Genomic DNA, 19937 nt, shown 5'->3' on the forward strand with positions numbered 1-19937 from the left:
TGGTTTAAGTTTTGTAAAGTGCTGCAGTGTGTGTTGGCTGGTTGACTCATTGGTTAGTGCTAGAGTTCTGCGCTCAGCTAATTTAGTCTCTGGGTGATGGCTTACGAAGAATTCACAAAATACTTCACATTTGTTTTGCATAGCTAATTATTAAGCTATTTAAATCAAAAATGCATCCAATCACTTGCCTTTTTGAAGGTGAAGCTAACTATAGCAGATGTGCACTGTACACCGTCCAGTTGCTGCACTGCCCTCGCGGTTGAGTTCCACCTTCTTCATTCCGTCTACACATTGTTACTAAACACATAGAAGTTTGCCAGTTTTAGACTGCATTTTATGTAGGTAAAGTTCTTGTTTTGGCATTGGTACCAGCACCTAGGTATTATATCTTTGTGTTGTCGAGACATTTCAAATGATGACTAGTTCTATGCTCGAGATTTTTTTGTCGAGACTCTCAGATGCAGCAATCTGCAGTACTAGATGTATTGCATTATGTGCTGTTATTTTATTCATCTGGTTGACAGAATGACAGAATGAAGGCAGTAAAGGCAGTAAATACATGAAGCAGTTACCATCATATCCATCATAAAGAAAATGGCCTTACTATTTTCTTAGAAGCCAATATACAATATCACAAAACTGACATTTCAGTGTAACCCTGCTGAATCAAGCTTGGGAAATAATGTGCCTGGTCTAGAGTAAAACAGGAGTTGAGTGGATGGAGCAGAACACCAGGGGCAGGATTGAGGAAGCCAAAGCTAGTTAGGGCCAAGGTAGAGCTGACCAAGCGTGAAGAGACTGTGCATTTCTAATGACATATTCTGTGCTCCACATCAGCAGCCTTTGTTCATTTGCTACATGTGCTCAGTTCCTCAGAGAACTCACCATCTCCTGCCACATCCTGTCATAATTGCGCATGCTGTCGGATCAGGTGGGTGAGGTTGAGGGTGGTGACTGCTAACACTATGACTTTGTATTTCCTTAGATAATCCTAGAAAAATCTAATTTTGGTAGGATTATTATGGATTATTAAAAAGCATGGGCCTCAGAGCAAATCTGCAGTCTCTCCATAAGATGATTTACATTTTTAAAACAGATGTAGGCCAGTATTGTCTACCTCTAATGATGACAGTTCTTAAAAAACTACAGCTAGTCTGAATATTTTTGTTGTTGCTCATTTCACCTGTCTAAAAAGTGAAAGTATGGCATGTGAATATGTAAATATAGCCTAAGTCAAGTTTAAAAATGATATCTGCCTCATCCGATCTTTGATTTAATTTGGATATAATTCATCTGGCTTTCTGTGGAGATTGTTGTGCCCACCCAATTTAGACCTCAGAGACCATGCACATTACTGGTCTCCATTTTCTTTATTTTTCTTTTTTCACAATTTCTTCTTTCTTAATCTTTTAGCTTTGCTTCATGCTATATCTTCTCTTCCCCAGTTTTCTTTTCCTTCTTCAATGGCAGAGGCAGTGTGGCCCTTAGAGAAGCCTTGGGGACTATAAGGGTCTTTGAGCTAACCCCATTACACCACTGAGAGAATGGGGACACTGACACTAATGACTGTCATGCAGCTAGCCCTTGTAGCATGCTAAACCAGTACCGATACTACTGCAGTACTCTGTCAGAGAGATAGGAAAAGGCTCTTTAAGGGGTCAGATACACACACACACACACACACACACATACAGTACATATGCACATGTAATGGTGTATATACTATTACATTGTGATATGATCAAAGTATTGTTTGATTCTTTTTGGTCACCGCATTTTCTGAGTAATGTTGAATGGTTCTGTGTTGAAACATAAGGATCTATAGTGAAGTTGTTCCAGTACTTAAAATCTTTTTTTTTTGGTCGCTGAAATAGTGGCAAAGTAGCTTTTTTTAATGCACTGCATCTTTGTTCAGTGTTCTCACTGGGTTTGTTGCTGTTTATTTATGGAAGGGGCATCCAGTGTTTCTAGGACTGCAAATGGCAAAAGGCTATATAATGTCAATACTGATGCATCAAAAAATGCCTGCATGGCTCCAATCTTGTGGACTGGTACAGGACATTGCTATACATAACCATATGTGCTGTTAAAGACTAAATGTCAAAATTGTGTTTATTATAGATTATTTTCTTAGAATTCAGCACCCCACGTAGCACAATGTGTGTTAAATGAGACTCAATTAGTATTTCATCGCATACTTTTATTTTATTTTTCTCACATCCCCATCCTAATGGTGACTGACTTTTCTTCTTTCCCCAATTTGTAAAAACATTTCTTTGTTGCTGACATTGCGCTGTGTTGTTCAGATTGATTGCTGCAAAGCGAGCGTACAGTATGACTGATCTGTCATTGTGACCCGCTGAGCTGAATCAGAAAGGTTCTTTTCTCATTATTGGACTAGATGATGGTCTAAACAAACGCCTACCAAATAAATACCTGGCCTGTGTGATATAGCACTATTTCTCTTTTTCCCTATAGGTTAATGTATTTCATAAAAGTATAATAATTTTACTTCTAACATTAGTTGAGGTGGGTCTCTCCAACATTATGCTGTAGGACACCCTGCATTACGCAGCACACACATTTTTTAAAAACTTATTTTAACAGTGTTAGTGTAGGGGTTTATATTTCTTTAAACACATATTCACCCACACGAAGGCTCCATATTAACACCTTGTCATATCCACACCATATGTCTCTCACTAAAGCTGGTTCCCTTAGTGCATGCAGGCACACATACTGTACACATGCATGACATGTTCTTATGTTGTCACTTCCATGCACTAGTGCTAACATGTGCACATTTTCTTAAGAGCACACATGGACCCAGACATATTAACTCATTCATTCTGTGCCACACTCACACGGCAGCACCCCATTGCTAGGATAAGAGGTGTAAGCCCAGCTTCTCTCCATTTAAACTACTCCAGCACTCTAGATGCCTGCGTGGCCTGCATTCCCAGACAGACATAACTCTTAGACTCTACAGGCTAAGCACATAGCATGGCATTTTACTGGCCTGTTGTGTTATTGTGACAAAGATCAAAGGTTGAACTTGAAAAGTCCTCTGCAGAGAAAGCCCTGCCAAAGGTGGTATTACATTTATGTTTAGTTTTTCCAATGGCATGTTTAGCAGTGAACAGTCACGTCCTGCGTGAGTGAGTCAAACAATAAGTGGCTTTAACAAGCAATAAAAAGACACAACTGATAAGGCATCTCTCTTAGTTTAATGACGGGCTCAGCCAACCTCTTGCTGTTGCCCTTTATTAAAGACAACCACAAGAGCGTTTTAATTCCAAGGCCTCTGAGCATGTAAAATGGATGGATAAAGGGGATTTTGGAGGAATGTTGAAGAGTTCATGGAAATCATCAAGAAGAGGGGATGATGGATGCCCCAGGCATACTCAAGACACTGTACAGATGGCTTTATCATCAGCCACTGAAGGAATACTATATAATACATGATTACCACTTATACTGTCCTTTTCAGTTCTGCAGGCCACCTTTAGAAAAACATTAATTGACATTTTTTGCCGATGCACTTTCAACCCTTTATTCACCCTTTAACAAAATGCAGCCATTCTAACATAATTCATCACTAAGTTTGCATGTTTTTTGATACTTGTGCTGATACTATAAAAAGTTTTGTATTGCAAAACAATACTTTTTACAATACCTTACAAACATATATAAACATGTGTTCTACAGAGTTCTCAAATTTTAACTGTTGTTTAAACATGAGCAGTTTATTAGAACTTCTCAGAAAAAAAGGCAAAATCTGTATTAACATCAGGAACCATTCAATAAAAAGAGTAAGACTGCAAATGTGACCAGGCATTCAGTGCTGGCTCTCTGTACTTGAAAGTTTTCGATACTCAAATTTCAGTTGGTACTGAAACAGTATTGAGGCTGTCATGACAAAAATATAATTCTAACAATGAAATACTCTTCCACCATATTACAAGCTTACTTTCAAAGTGTGACATCATCCACAGATTTGTGCATAACTACATGTCTAATATGAAGATGCTTGTTACAAGGCAAAGAGACACTTTGGAAATAAGCATTTCCTGCACTTATAAATGAAAGTGCAGAACATTGCATATGATGTTAGAGAAATTTGCGTCGCTATGAGGAAGTGACAGCAGACATACAGCAGAGCTCCAGTTTGCTATGAGAGCAGCCTGCAGTACCTGCTGGACTTGGTTGAGAAAGACCATAATAAGTTATACCGAAGGCCAAGACCAAGACATACCCACAAGATTGAAAGAAGTCTGAGTAAAAACACTCATGACACTGAAACAAATCTGAGTCAAAACACCCCTGAGGCAGAGACAAATGCAAGTCAAAACACCCATGAGACCGAAACAAGACAGAGTCAAAACACCCATGAGACCAGAACAAACGCGAGCTAAAACACCCATGAGGCTGAAACAAGTCTGAGTCAAAACACCCATGAGGCTGAAACAAGTCTGAGTCAAAACACCCATGAGACTGAAACAAGTCAGAGTCAAAACACCCATGAGACTGAAACAAGTCAGAGTCAAAACACCCATGAGACTGAGACAAGTCAATCAAAACACCCATGAGACTGGAACAAGCGTGAGCTAAAACACCCATGAGACTGAAACAAGTCAGCGTCAAAATACCCATGAGACTGAGACAAGCGCGAGTTAAAACACCCATGAGACTGAGACAAGTCAGAGTCAAAACACCCATGAGACTGAGACAAGTCAATCAAAATACCCATGAGACTGGAACAAGCGTGAGCTAAAACACCCATGAGACTGAAACAAGCCTGAGTCAAAACACCCATGAGACTGGAACAAGTCAGCGTCAAAACACCCATGAGACTGAGACAAGTCAATCAAAACACCCATGAGACTGGAACAAGCGTGAGCTAAAACACCCATGAGACTGAAACAAGTCAGCGTCAAAATACCCATGAGACTGAGACAAGCGCGAGTTAAAACACCCATGAGACTGAAACAAGTCAGAGTCAAAACACCCATGAGACTGAGACAAGTCAATCAAAATACCCATGAGACTGGAACAAGCGTGAGCTAAAACACCCATGAGACTGAAACAAGCCTGAGTCAAAACACCCATGAGACTGGAACAAGTCAGCGTCAAAACACCCATGAGACTGAGACAAGCGTGAGTCAAAACACCCATGAGACTGAGACAAGCGTGAGTCAAAACACCCATGAGACAGAGACAAGCGTGAGTCAAAACACCCATGAGACTGAAACAAGTCAGAGTCAAAACACCCATGAGACTGAAACAAGTCAGAGTCAAAACACCCATGAGACTGAGACAAGCGCAAGTTAAAGCACCCTGAGTCAAATGACCCTGCATACAGACAGGACATAAAGATTATTTTTCTTGTGACCAAGACCAGACTCCAGTATTACAGTTCTGTTTGATACACAACCTTAATTATTGCTAATCAGAACTTGAGCGTTTTGCAGCAGTAAACCTCAGCCTTGTAAATATGTAAAATCTAACCGCTTGACTTTACTAGTCTTTAATGTTTTGAATCACAGTTCACTTTTTAGTGGAACCTAAGAATAAGGAGGACATATGTGTAGCCTTGGTTTGAGCTGATCCATGAGCATGTTGTAAAGTGTATTTGTCTGATGTCTTTGTGGGTGTGTATGTACACGCACACTTACGCTGTCTTCAAGACAAGCCACTCAGCTGTCAGATCAGCCACATGTGGCAGATGAGGCGCTCAGCAATTTCAGTGACAGGCACAAGATGTCCCGGACTGCCAGGGGCGTGCACACTGACGCGCACACACACACCCTGTGTAAAATGTAGCTCAAACAGATGCGCTCAGCTGCGAATCATGCCTAGTGGTCAAATATATGTTTTTAGGGATGAACAGGTAGCTGTAGAGGACAAGGCCAAAGCAAGCGAGTGATCTCTTGACATTTTAACTAATCCCTTCTAGCTTGTGGTTTCTTGCACATTTGTGAGATTTGCTAGCAGCCAGGATTGGCTTTTTCACATATGCTACCTGTCATGTTAGATTGGACGATGACATGGTACAGACCAGGGATGTGATGGCTCGAACGCTGAAATGGACTGTGATTGGATTTAGATGACACAGCCGGCTCGAGGCTACTGGCCTTTCTGTTCGAGCTGCGGATTTAGAAGTGGATTCTTTAACTGCTTTGGTGTCTCATACTGTACATTGACAAACATCTCACCTTAAAGCCAGAAGCATTTATAAGACTTACAGCTTTATGATTTGGCTCTAAAAGACTGCCTACATTACTGTTTAATATTCAGAGATAAAACATGTGATTTTGAGTCTTCCCAGTGGCCCAGACCAGTATTTACAACTATCAAACTTTTTGGCAGTGTCAGTTTAATGTTTTCCTCAGTGGCAGGTGTTGCATGGTTGTTTGAATGCTTCATAGGTGAGGTGTGATTAGTCATAGTCCAACTTTGGGGCGACATTTAAGATATCCTGTGACTGTGCTTGTTTGTTTATGTACACAAGCCCAGACAGGCCACAATGGCATTACGTGATGCGTGTGAGGGAACAGGCTGTACCTGCCACGGCCCTGTGTTTGGTGGCTCTGGGCGAACACACGGTACCTGTCAAAAGCAGTTAGAGCCCCGTTCAGCAACCTGCCCTGCATGGCAACCCATCATACGCCAGCTGAACTTTTCACTTGTCAATTCGGAAAGGTTAGTGCTAAAATCAGCAGCGACAGATGCAAATGGATGGATGCTTTTCTGGCATTTTTGTGCAGGGATGCTTCACATCGCCTAGACCACCTTGTCTGCCCCTTCATACCGCCACTCTACTCTGTCATGGCCTCTCTTTAGCACCTCTGTTCCCCTTTCAGAACACATCTGTCTGTGAGGTCAGGTAATAGCTAAACACCTCAGGCCCTCAGTAGTATTTGAGTTTTGGTGTCCCCTAGATCACCCACTTGGTTTCGCCTTCATAGCCCAGATTAATCCAATTAGTTCTCCATGAGACATGCTTGAAACCCTCTTTGCCAGGTGCTGCCACACAGTTATGGTTTCATGATGATTATCACTAGCAAAATGCAGGTAAATTTGAGTCATACAGGGCTCTCAAACTCATGCATAGGTCACAAGTATACTGTTTGTTTTGGTTGGTAAACATATCAAAATTAGCTATAAAGGGAATTATCTCACAAAAGTAGCCCCGGTAATGTTGTGGTTATATTGTACCTGAACCCCAGGCCACATTGATGCCTATTTTTTAGTTAATTTAAAATTTCTTTTTCTATATTATTTTTGACCATTTTCATTTATTTACAGCTGATAGTAAAGACAGACAGGAAACATGGGGCGAGAGAGACTGACAACATTCAACACTGGTCCCTAGCTGGAATCAAACCAGTGATGTTGTTATTATATCATTATGCGTCTTAACCGCTAGGCCACCAGGATGCCCAGTCATTGATTTAAATTTTAATCTATTCTATTCTATATGTATCCTAACTTTTCTATTACTTAACGTTTCATTATCTTTTGGGAATTGGCCAGAGATCTTACAGGAGAAGTCTGAAAAAGTTTCTGCAAAAACTTCTAACTGCTGATAACTGTTAAACGGTTCAGTACTGAAATTCTCAAAAGACAAAGGATTTATATACCCAGTATTTATGGTTATTTATAAGTCACAAGTGACTAATGGATGGACCACAGAAACTAAACAACCTCAGACACCACCCTGATGCAAAAATTGTTTGGTGAAGAAAACCAGAAAAGAATTGTTTGACGTGTTTAATTTTGATGGCCTTGCATCCAAATACTGTGCCATATCATATTGAGTCATCCCTTATTATACTGACCTGCGGTTTCAGGTAGAACTGAAGATGAAGTACAATGACCAGCACTGCAAGACCAGAGGTCTTCTCCCAGGCAATCGCTGGTATGAGATTCAGGCCTACCGAGCTCTAAACCAGGCCCTCGGAAGGTAAATCTGTCTCCTGCATCTAGATTGTCATTGAAATTTTTCTCTTGTGCAGTCTGTCTTTTATATTTAAACCGTAAAATATTATTTTACAGGTGTATCCGCCACAAGAATGACTGGGGTGCCTTGATTCTAGTGGATGACCGTTACAGGAGTAATCCTAATAAGTACATCACAGGTATTCATAAACTCTTTATAGAGTGTGGACAACAGCTGACTTTATTGGGCAAACTGCACAGCCTCTCAGTGTGAACACTAGATGGCAATAGTTATCCACTATAAGAATTTTTGCAGTGTTTTTTCTCAGATATGTGTGTCTTGTATATCTCAGGTCTTTCCAAATGGGTTCGCCAGCTCATCCAGCATCATGACACCTTCAGCAATGCCATGCAGTCTCTGGTGGCATTCTGTCAGGTGCAAAAGAAGGTGGAGGTGTCCCTTGCAGACAGCCAGACCCCCAGCTCTACTGTCTCTTCTCCAAACGGTCAATTACCAATAACTGTAGAGGGACAGTGTCTGCCCAAGGCCTCAGAACCTCAAACACCCCACTCGGTGGTTAAACCCTCTGAACCCCAGCAGGATAGAAGTTCCCCAAACTTACATCTTTTTTCTCATACACAGTTGAAAGCTGAAAAACATGAAAAAGCAGGTGAGTGTTGCTGGGAGAGCGATATTGTTGCAAGGTTAATAGCTCTCTCAAGTCTTATCCAATGCCCTAAAGACAGATTTTTTTTATTCTGGTTCTGGAAAACTGGTCTCTCGATTAAGGTCTATCTAAAAATGTGATTCTTGAGCTGGTGTTGACAGGTGTAAAACATTCACTATTAAGTTTTACATTCATGGGGAATCTCTTATTTACCTTATATGCCTTTGTACTCTTATGTTTTTGTAAAAAAAAAAAAAAAAAGAAAGAAAATCATGATAGAACATGATAGAAAAATAGAGGTGTTAAAGGATAAGGCTGGCTGTCATTTTATAATTTTCTTGTCAACAATTCCTGTGAAATGACTAAAACCAATGTGTTGGTCTGTCTCTCACTGTCTGTGTCTTTCAGCCCAAAGCCCATTTGTTCCACTAAATATTTAGATTTTTAGAACCAGACCACACTTATAGTACATAATATCATTTTTACAGAGTCTCAATAATTCCCTTAAATGCTGGGCATTGTAGTTTTTAACAAAGTTACTCAAACAGGAGGAAATATTGCATTTTGTTGTCACTTAGTGCAATGATGTAGCTCATTGATGTGTTTTAATAGGTTTTTTTTTGACAACAATGGAGCTCTATGACACTGAGGAATAAGATATATCAGGCTTTGAATACACACATAATACTTGTCAGTAGGATTGATTCATTGCTGGTTTTGGTCTTTTCATGGGATTTGACAATAACAAAAACATAGAATATCCCCAGCCTCATCCCCTAACCATGAATGTGGGAGTGGGTGTGTTGTTTTTTTTCTGCTATGGTTAGAAGCAACATTAAAGAGTTAAAGTTCATCTCAGAAAAGCCTTTTATTTTCGAAATTCAAGTTGCGTGAGAAGACAGGCATCCAAAAGTGACACCACAACTGGCAATAAAATAAAAGGCATGTTTCACTCTGCATTGGCACACAGATACATTCATATGACAGGAAAAATACTGGTTTATATTTTCAATTTTAGTATTTGCTTTCATTCTATTTAATTCATAATACAGATGTGGATAAATGAATACATCAAAGCTTTTAGCCAGTAAAGTCACACTGCTCACACTGTCTGGGCTCCAGTCCTTTTTCTTTCTTCATGAATATGACATTTAAAGCAGCGTGGTTTTTTAAAAAGACAGCGATCAAAAGGCACATGTCATTTTTTGTGCTCAAGGATGTATGAGCATGACATCACCACAAGAAAATATGCCAAGGTGACGTGTTTGCACATTGCCTTGGCGAGCACCCATTGTCTTTGGGGTCATGACAAGGTTGAGCTGTTTGCCCAGTTCAATGCGGTGTGGTGGATGGGGTGGTAGCAGAGCAGTAGCAGACCCCCTCTCCTCCTCCACCCTCCATGGTTGGGGAGGGGTGGGGGCCATGGGATCAGTTGAGTGGCTTGCCTCATTACTGTAAGGTCTTTTGCGTGCCTGAGTGGCGCTGGAGCGAGCTGATGAGCAGATGTTGGACTGTTGCTTTTAATTAAATCCTCTTGACCTTTGTTTGGGTTATATTGAGCGTAAGCCCACATTTATATCTTTCTTTATAAAAAAGCCTTGGCAGCCATGGTACTCTGCATACCAATCTCACTTCATGGTGAGATTTAAAAGCTTCTTTGTGAGTCTTAACATGTTTGCACTGTTGTCTTTGTCAGAGTTCAGTTATATGCTAGTATGAGGTTACTAAATATCCTCTTTAAACTGAATGTGTAAGATACACTAAATCTTGTTTCCTTGATGCAGAATGGTTGAAGATGAAGCACAGTCCCCCAGCAGAGCCACTGTCCCATCCAAAAAGAGCAGCTCAGGGCCTGTACCACATTTTCACCTCTAGCCCCATCAGCAATTGCTTCAAGAAGCCAATCTTTAAGGAAAAAGGGCCGAGAAATTCCAGCCAGAACTTTGAAACACCTAATCTTCCTGAGCACAAAGAGAAACCGCAGATCCTGTTTCCACAAAAGAAGACTGAAGAGTCTGGTCTTAAACAGGCAGCTAGAGAGGGGTCCAGTGAAATCAAAGAGGAACCACACAATTTGGCTACAGTAACAACCCCTCCCAGTTGTGAAAGAGAACCACCCCCAGCAGACAATCCAGATGAAGATGAAGAGGACGAGGACCAGACCATCTTCTTTACCCCAGAACTTTTCGAGGGTGAAGTAGAGGAAGGCAGCCCTAACAAAGAGACAAAGACAGAGTCACCTCCCAAGATGGTTTTAGGGGCAGAGAGCCCAGCCCTGTTGTTAGAAGAACTTTTTGGCTCTGAGCAGGCCCAAGGGCAAGCCTCTATGTTTGATAGACAGAGAGCTATTTCAATCACTAAGGAAACTGCAGCGCTGTCACAGGGACAGAAAGAAGTCACAGGACAGATGCAAGGTGAGGAGAGAGAGCAAGTGAAAAACCGGAGCAGGCAGACAGACAGTAGGCTCTGCAGACTGTCCAGGTCCAGACAGAAAGCTCCCCCCACTCCAGCAGGTAACTAGCAACTTGGTAACAAGAAATATAATGAACCAAGCAGAATGTCTTACATGGAAATAACATATTCAGTGCATATTATGGTGGCAAATATTGTCCCACTAGAACAATGTGCAATGCTTTTTAAAATACCATATACAGTTGAAGCCATTCATATTCTCATTTTCATATTTGTTTTCCAACATGTTATTAATGTTTCACAGTTCATCATGTAGAAGTAAGTGAGTATGTTACGACTGCCTCAGGCAACTAGCCCACACACTATTACCAAAATAAAGTAAATGATGAGTCTTCAGCCAAGCCAGCCCCCATCTCAGATCAGCTCCTTATGTTGTGTGACAGCACATCTTATTAAGGCCATTAAGGCTTGTTCCCAGTTAAAAAAGTACGCAACTAACCAACATTATCAAAATTGCAGTGCTGATTGAATGTGCATTTTAACAAATCATTAAAATACAAAAGCAAGAACTCATTTGTTTTCTTGAGAAGTACGTCATCATTTAGTTGTGCTTTAATGATGTGTTCATAGATTATGGGTGAGGAGCATGGATGCTTTAGACATGCCTGAGTTAATTTAAAGAATTTATTTTTTCCACTGCAAAAAAATAATTATGTGCTGTAAACTTTATGTGCTGTGGTATTAGTGTGTGGATGCACATTTGTCTGACCAGTGCAAGCATTCAGAAATTCTGTTAAATCACAATAAAATTAAATGTTAGCATTTCATTTGTTTTTTCTCATCTCTTTCCTAAAATGATTTTTTCTTAGGAGCCTCCAACTACAGTGACATGTTTCAATGGTGGATGGATCATTCATTCATTAAGTCAACCTTTATTTTGACTTGGAAATATATGGAGGTAGAGACCTCATTTACAATATAGCTAAGCAATAACACAACACATCCTAGGCGCCAAGAAACACAGAAAAGATACTTGGATAAAAATATTTAAAAAAAAAAAAAAAAAAAAGCAAGGTAATAAAAAAACAAATTAGTAAGAATACTAGCATATTAAAAACCTTAGGAATAAATAAAGCAATTAAAATTTACAGCAAATGAGTCAGTTTGTTATTTGGACTATCGTCCCCTGGTGATACGGTTATGTAAATTTGTGTGTCATCTGCATAACTGTGGTAACATATTTTGTTGTTTTCCATAATCTGAGCTAGTGGGAGCATGTAGATGTTGAACAGAAGAGGCCCCAGAATGGAGCCTTGGGGAACTCTGCATGTCATTTTTGTCCACTCAGATGTGAGATGTGTGTGTTGAGACAAAATAGTCCCTGTCCTTTAGGTAGGATCCAAACCAGTTAAGTACTGTGAAAGAAAGTCCCACCCAGTTTACCAGTCTGTCTAGCAATATGTTGTGGTCAACCGTGTCAAATGCGGCACTGAGATCCAGTAATACTAATACTGTAATTCTGCCACTGTCAGTGTTTAAGTGTATGTCATTGAAGACCTTAACAAGAGCAGGCTCAGTGCTGTGATGTGGTTGAAATCCTGACTGGAAGACATTAAAGCAGTTGTTTAGTGCCACAAAATTGTTCAGCTGTTGAAAAACAGCTTTTTCAATGATTTTACTTAAAAATGGGAGGTTTGATATGGGCCTATAGTTGCTCATCAGTGAAGTGTCTAGATTGTTCTTTTTTAAGAGTGGCTTGATGACGGCAGTTTTCAGGGCCTGTGGGAAGACACCTGAGAGAAGAGATGTGTGAAGATCTGAGGCCATGCAATTTGAAACAATTTTGAAAAAGCCTGTAGGCAGAATATCAAGGAGGATTTCAGATGTTGTATACTGTCTTCCAGGTTTTTGTGGTTGATCGGATGGAAATTTGTTATACTACTCAAATTGATTTTAAGTGGATACAGGGACAACACATATCCTGCACCTGATATGGAGGCACTGACTGCTTGTCTAATTTTCTGAATTTTGTCAGAAAAGAAGGAGGCAAATTCATTGCAAGCCTTGGAGGATAGAAGTTCAGGGGCTACTGACACAGGAGGGTTTGTTAGCCTGTTGACAGTTGCAAACAAGGCACATGCATTATTATTGCTTCTGGCAATGATGTCAGAGAAGAAGGACTGCATTGCATTTCTCAGTTTAAAATTATAAATGTGAAGTCTCTCTTTATAGATGTCATAATGAACATGGAGATTTGTTTTTTGCCACTTGCATTCAGCTTTTCAACACTCTTTTTTCCATTCTGACCAGTGTGGCATTTATCCATAGAGATCTTTTCTTACCAGAGACAACCTTCACCTTAGTGGGTGCAATGGCGTCAATAACAATTGTAATTTTAGAACTGAAATTATCTACAAACTCATTGACTGAGACCCAAGAGAGGGCAGGTGTGGAAGAGAAAGCCTGAATAAATATTTCACTGATGTTTTCAGTGAGATACCGTTTTTTGATTACCTCTGTTTGAACATTTGTGTGCATGGAGATAGAACACAGGAATGATCAGAGAGAACATCAGTCACCACAACCTTAGAAATGTTCAGACCCTTAGAGATGATTAAGTCCAGAGTGTGCCCCTTGTTGTTTGTGGGTTCTGTTACATGCTGAGTCAGTCCATAGTTATCAAGAACATAACACAGTTCTTTAGCCCCTCTGTCCCTGGGGGTTGTCAACATGGATGTTAAAATCACCAGCAATAACTTCACAGTCAAAGTCAGACAGCAGTTCAGCAAAGTCATCAAAAAAGGTAACATAGTATTTAGGTGGCCTGTACATATGTAGAAATATAGCTCAAGAGGAGGAATTCAACAGAAGAGCAGCATATTCAAAATAATCAAAGTTTCCATAAGACATCTGTTTGCATTGGAGGGAATAATTTAACAAAATGGCAAGTCCACCTCCTTTCTTATGCACTCTAGCTTCACTCTGAAAACTGAAATTGAGAGTGGTTGACTCAATAAGAACAGCTGCACTGTTATCTTGGTCTAACCAAGTTTCAGTTAAAAACAAGATCAAAGTAAAAAAACAAGTCAAGGTTGTGCTCGATGATAAAATCACTGATTAAAAATGTTTGTCCTGACAAAGACCTGACATTTAATAAAGCTAAATTTAATGTGTTAAAATGTTATCTAACCAATTTTTTGGGACAAGCTGTAGCTGAAGAGGAATGGATGTTAAATTTGATAAATTTGCAGAACCGATTGAGTACTTCCTGTTTCTTAGCAGATTCACCATTCCTTTCCTGTTACCTATCAAGACAGGATTTGGGCAAGCTACCAACACACTGGGCCCTGACTTTTCCTGGGAACAGACATGAGTACCATTAGCCTTGCAGCCTGGACCCAGCAAATATCAGTTATAGCTTGCTGTATTTTGTACACAAATAACTGGATGTGCTGTGCTTTTATCAGGCTGGGGAGAGAGAGGATGATTCTGTAGCCGTCGTGGAGGAGGGGGAGGGGGCGGTTGCTGTAACTGACAAAGTAACATATTACCTCACAATTGTACTTAAGGACGGTACTTGAGTAAATGTACTTAGTTACTCTCACCACTGCTCAATTTATTTCACAAAACTGCGAGTTCTTTGTTCAGAATTTTGTATGTAAATGTATGTACAATACATCTTCATATAAAGAAGCCCTACCACCACTGCAATATATGTTAGAAATATCTTCACCAATTAACTTACCCACATGTAATCGTCACAATTGCTCTCAACTATATAAATACATAAGCCAGTTATGTTCTCATCAGTCATTTACAGTATAGTTCCCAAATTTGTAGTCCTTTGATTTTATTTCACGTAAGGATAATTCACAGACATTCAGCTCTTGACCTTTTGTACTTGATTTGTAAAGGAACAACAACAGTGTCTATTTGTGACCTATGCATGTGCAATATGTATGTGTAATCAGGAGTTTAATGGCCATATTTGATTGTTTGAGTCTGAAGAGATGAGGTCATTTAATCAAGCCAATGCTAAATGCAGAATCTTGAAACAGGCTAAGTTGAAGGGAGGCAGAAAAATGAGATTAAACATGATTACACTGATGTGATTTGTCTCATTACAGCGCAAACTTCACCAATGTGTGATTTGCCCAGACAAGCAGAGTAGACAAGTGTTCCATTAAAGCCTTTCTTTGCTCATCAACTGCCTTCCCAAGACCCTTGTATATGTAATCGTGCATGACCACTCGTTAACATCATCAAAACACACAGCATGGAGAGGCCAGCGAATGTGTGTTAAAAGCACTTAATAGGGAGCCCACATTACTGAAAGACTCAGTAATGGCTGTGAATGACTGTGTTTTTTCCCATTAGCCTAATTCAGCTTTTCCCCTAACCCCAAATCATTAAAGCTACACTAAGACAACATTTTTATTTAAAAGATACACTGGACTAAGCCAAAATCACACAGTGGAAAAAGCATCCCATATTCCCCATATTAATTGAAATCCCACAGATTTGTGCTGTTTGCCCAAATTAAATTGTGACATTGGAAATGATCAACACACTGCATACAGGGACTAATCAAAAGTTCAGAGTGAAATGCAAACTTTCTCCTCTTTCACAACAGCAGGGAGTCTTACATTGTGATGGTAGACCAGTCACATTGGTAGACTAGGGCGTTTATTTCTCATCAGTGAGTACTTCTGTGGTTACAGAAGTGGGGGGAAATGTGGAAAGATTGTGGAGTAGCTCAGCTAACATGTAAAAATAGAAATTATTTGGAATATATATATATATGTGTGTGTGTGTGTGTGTATATATATATATATATATATATATATATATATATATAATACACAGTATATCCATATAGCATTTGTGTCTAGGACTCACAAAAAGGATTATAGGTTTGTGTGAGTCTGATCTTTAGTATACTTGTTACAACAACCAATAAACTGCCAGTACATAAAGCCTACTGCCTCCCACCAGCCTGATTGAGTTGTTACACCTGAACACCACCTGTTGTGATTGAGAATGTGTGAAAGTTGAAATAATAAGTGAAAAGTAATGGACATATGGTTTTTACCACATCAAGTGGTATTGTCTACAAATGTAAACTTGACCAAATCTTGTATTTAAAAACAAAATTGCAACAATGTCTACTTTTATGTACTTAAAGGTGTTAAATAACATCAATTTTGAAATCCATTCAAAAGAAAACTTGTGTAACATGTTTGGTGGAGCTCATTTTATAGGACTGTGGGGGCACCTCATGGATGTATAAAGAGAACTGGATACAGGAAGAGCGCCAGGCTTTGAAGCAAATTTGACATAGTGGTCAAACCATGTAATTACAACGTCCCTTTCGTTGTGAAAGAGATCAGTGGATACATTTTTTTGAGCGTCACAACTGACTCACGAAATGACTTGTCTCTCTATCAGAATTTGATCCATTTGGTCCGATCACATTTCAAAAGCCTAGAAGAGCCACATGATTGAATTGTTTCATCCCCATTCAAGTTAGCTAGAGGGCTAAACCGGAAGTAGCCGACTCGGCCAGCGAAAGTCACTACTGCTCTTGCTCTTGCTCTATGGACCACACAGATGCGGAAGTAATGTGGAAGTTGTTGAACTTTTTTGGCTTCATGCTCCACTGAGCAACTTTCATAGGAATGAATGGGGCCCCGCCTCCAACGCTGTATCCAGTTCTCTTTATACATCCATGGGGCACCTAGGAGACACAGAGCTAGACTAAGCTGTTTGTAGTTTTCACTACTTATAAAACTCATACCCCTCAGTTTAGATTTGGGTGTAGATTGTTTTAATTGATTTAAAGCAAAAAACAAAACAAAACACAGTTACAAAATGATGTCTAGCTCACAGGTCTGTGCCACATTTGATCTATTTTCTGAAAAGTGACATATTTTTTACTTGACAGGTGGAGGCTATGGAGCAAAGTGTTTAGGGAGAGTCAGTCTTCAGCAGATTGAGACTAGGGGAAGCCGGAGGAGGACAGACAAGTCCAGAGCAGATCCTGAGTTAAAGGTGCTGACCAATGATTTGAAGAGCAGACTGTCCAGAGCCAGAACTGTCAGAGTACACAACCCAAGAACAGACAGAGCTCAGCAGACAGACAGCTGGATTACATGCCGACCTATAAGTGTAAACCTTGGAGAAACTGAGTCAGGCATGTCCTTTGTGGGTGTGAGGGAACACAAAGCCCTTAAAAAATTGCCCACCACACCTGTCAGTTCCACAAAGGCTGAGTTTGACATTGTGACTCCTAAGCAAGAAGACATAAGGGGTCTGCAAGACGCTGGAGCAGCATGTAGTCCTTCCAGTCTACCAGTGGATGCTCCTGGAAGTCAGCCCAACAAATCAAAAGGTAAACTGAACAATCTATATATGTACAGTACATGTAAGTGTTAAATAGTTGAGGTGGGGATTAAGTCACATGTGCAAGTCTCAAGCAAGCAAGTCAAGTCCCTGCTATAAGTCAAACAAGACCAGTCAAGTCGTTGCTCAGGTCAAGCAAGTCACAAGTCAAGTCATATGAAATTCTGATGATCTACCCCAGTTTCCACATTTAAATCAGTTAAAAGACAGTGGTCCTGAAAAGTTCCATTTTCAACATTAATGAAAACTATTGCAGCCTGCTTACACCTTATAAATCTTACTGATATTTGACATTTTGTGGTAACCAATAACAAGGCTCCTAAATGAATAAAAATGGAGAGGGGATCTGAAATTATGATATAGGCCTATATCTCTAAAGGGCTCTAAAGTGAAAACAGAAGTATGACACAAAAAATTTTCATCACAATGTTAAGCCTCCTGCCTTGGCTCAACCTCATGAGGGTCACACCATTTCTCTTCATTCTGATGAAGCCCAGAATTTATCCATAAGGGCTGTTTAATTACATGCTGTTTCACTGTATACTGTACACTATGTAGCACACAACATTGATCACTGTCCTGTTGGTGTGTTAATGACGTTATCGCTGCTGTGCCACTTGCCATGTGTGTAAATGCACACATTGCTCTCACTTTAAAGATGAACTTACTGTTTCTGCTGTTTAATACTGCAGGTATTTAATAAAGTCAAAGGAAAGAATCACACAGCAATTGTGAGCAACAAATAACATCAGTACTGATGTTTCTGCAATATCCCAGATACATTCAGTGACCCCTGAACAACATTAGTGTAAGATCCAGACCTGCCTGTATCACATTAATAGCTGTATTCTGATTAACTTTTCAGTAGATTATGTTATAGATGCATAATACTAGAAGTAAAAAGCTGAATAAATGAAAGTTGATTTGTGATGTTGAAGAGCTCTGTGTGTGCACATCTCTGCTGACTAAAGACACACACACTGTGGCCTATGTGCTTTCTGCACTTTTCATAAAGTCGATCTCTGTGTTGAAATGTGGAGAAAAGCCTGAAACACTGGAAACCGCTTCGCTCACTGTAGTAAGCACCATATTTGTCCCCCTTCCTCCAACGCTCTATATTAAATTCCACTCTTTTACATGAAAATACCAGTTTTGAGGAGCAGAAATATGGAGGGCTCGGCTCAAAACATTCAGGGCTGAAGCATGGCAGCACTTGAGACCTACAGGACGGACCCAAAGCACTGTTGACGTGAACACAAAAAAGATACAGGAGCTTTTCTGTCATCAATCATAAACATCCAGTGCGTATGGAGTCTGTTTTACACTGAATATTGAGGGAACAAATTAGCTTTCTTTCAGCTTCTGGGTAATATTATTTTTGGACTAGCCCCCTCCTTGATAGCTGCCTCCTGTGTTGGCCTTTGCTGGTCTGTTCTCTGTTCCTCTGTTAAATAGCAGTGTTTCCCCTATAACAGCACAGGCCTGGTGGGCTGCCAGGCCAAAGTGAACCCCGCCAGGCCAAAAAATATTTTTTTAAATGTCAAAAATAACACCAAATATCCATTCATTCGCAAATCAATAGCGTTTGGGAGCCTCTGAGCAGCGCTGTCTCGACACATGAGTTAACGTCTGTGTCGTTGCCCGGGAAACTGCAGGTAGCGTAACTCCTTTTAAGGAATAGGTTAACACCACCATAGTTGACAGTATATCCCAAAAATACATTGCAGAGTCATTTTTTCGGTAAAACCACTGAAGCCTTGCACCATTTTCAAGAGACAACCAAGTCACCGCAACCAAGTCAAGAGACTGACAGAAAAATCCTAACTCACAGGTGACTGATTGTTCTGATTTCTGTTTTCTCTCATTATTGATTGAACATTAAAAAATTGATATGATATGGTAAACAATGACATTAAAAAAACTGAATTAATGATAGCTGCGTCCCAATAAAGACCTAGAGATTTTTGGCTTGAGTTACAATATATCATATCTTATTTTAGTGTATGAGCTAAATGTTTAAAAAATGCATTTATTAGTTTCTTTGGATTTATTTGGATTGCTTTCTTTGAATATGAGGCCATGTCTGTAGTAAGTTGCATATAATTTATTATAGAATTTCTTTTCAGTGGGTTATCATCCCATCAAAATGTTGATTTTGCTGATGAATGTCATTTAAGTATACATTAACAGTCTATATGTACTTCCAGATGACTGTTACTGGATTTCATAAGGGATGTCTGTTTTGATTCATAGTGCAGCATGCAGCGCTGTTTGCTGGAATACTTTTAACTGTGTTTGCCAGAATCTTTTTTTACAATTCATGATGCTCCAGTGTAATTTGTATCTATTCTGTAGCCAATTTCTTTATGTAAAATTACAAATGCCTTTTGAAATATGTTTTCTCAACCAAGCTATAAAGGTAAAGAGATCTAACAAGCAGAAATGCAGGAGATTCAACAAGACTGCTCCAGAAAGAAAGGTAAGTGTGCCACTGCTGAGGCAGGTCATTACCTG

The 19937-nt window shown here is 39.8% G+C and overlaps 1 protein-coding gene across 2 annotated transcripts in view; it reads left to right on the forward strand.

Annotated features, from left to right (window-relative positions):
• brip1 (BRCA1 interacting helicase 1) overlaps positions 1-19937 on the forward strand; it is a 93664-nt gene that overhangs the window by 36725 nt on the left and 37002 nt on the right. Inside the window, exons 17-22 of one of the 2 annotated variants that reach the window (XM_044353297.1) lie at positions 7854-7966; positions 8059-8141; positions 8295-8612; positions 10394-11122; positions 16966-17412; positions 19835-19902. In XM_044353297.1, the coding sequence (XP_044209232.1) occupies positions 7854-7966; positions 8059-8141; positions 8295-8612; positions 10394-11122; positions 16966-17412; positions 19835-19902 (1758 nt within the window). The remainder of the gene's footprint in view (positions 1-7853; positions 7967-8058; positions 8142-8294; positions 8613-10393; positions 11123-16965; positions 17413-19834; positions 19903-19937) is intronic. The other variant, XM_044353298.1, reaches the window with a different exon arrangement.

Source organism: Thunnus albacares, chromosome 6 (genome assembly GCF_914725855.1).
Source record: "Thunnus albacares chromosome 6, fThuAlb1.1, whole genome shotgun sequence".
Taxonomy (NCBI): domain Eukaryota; kingdom Metazoa; phylum Chordata; class Actinopteri; order Scombriformes; family Scombridae; genus Thunnus; species Thunnus albacares.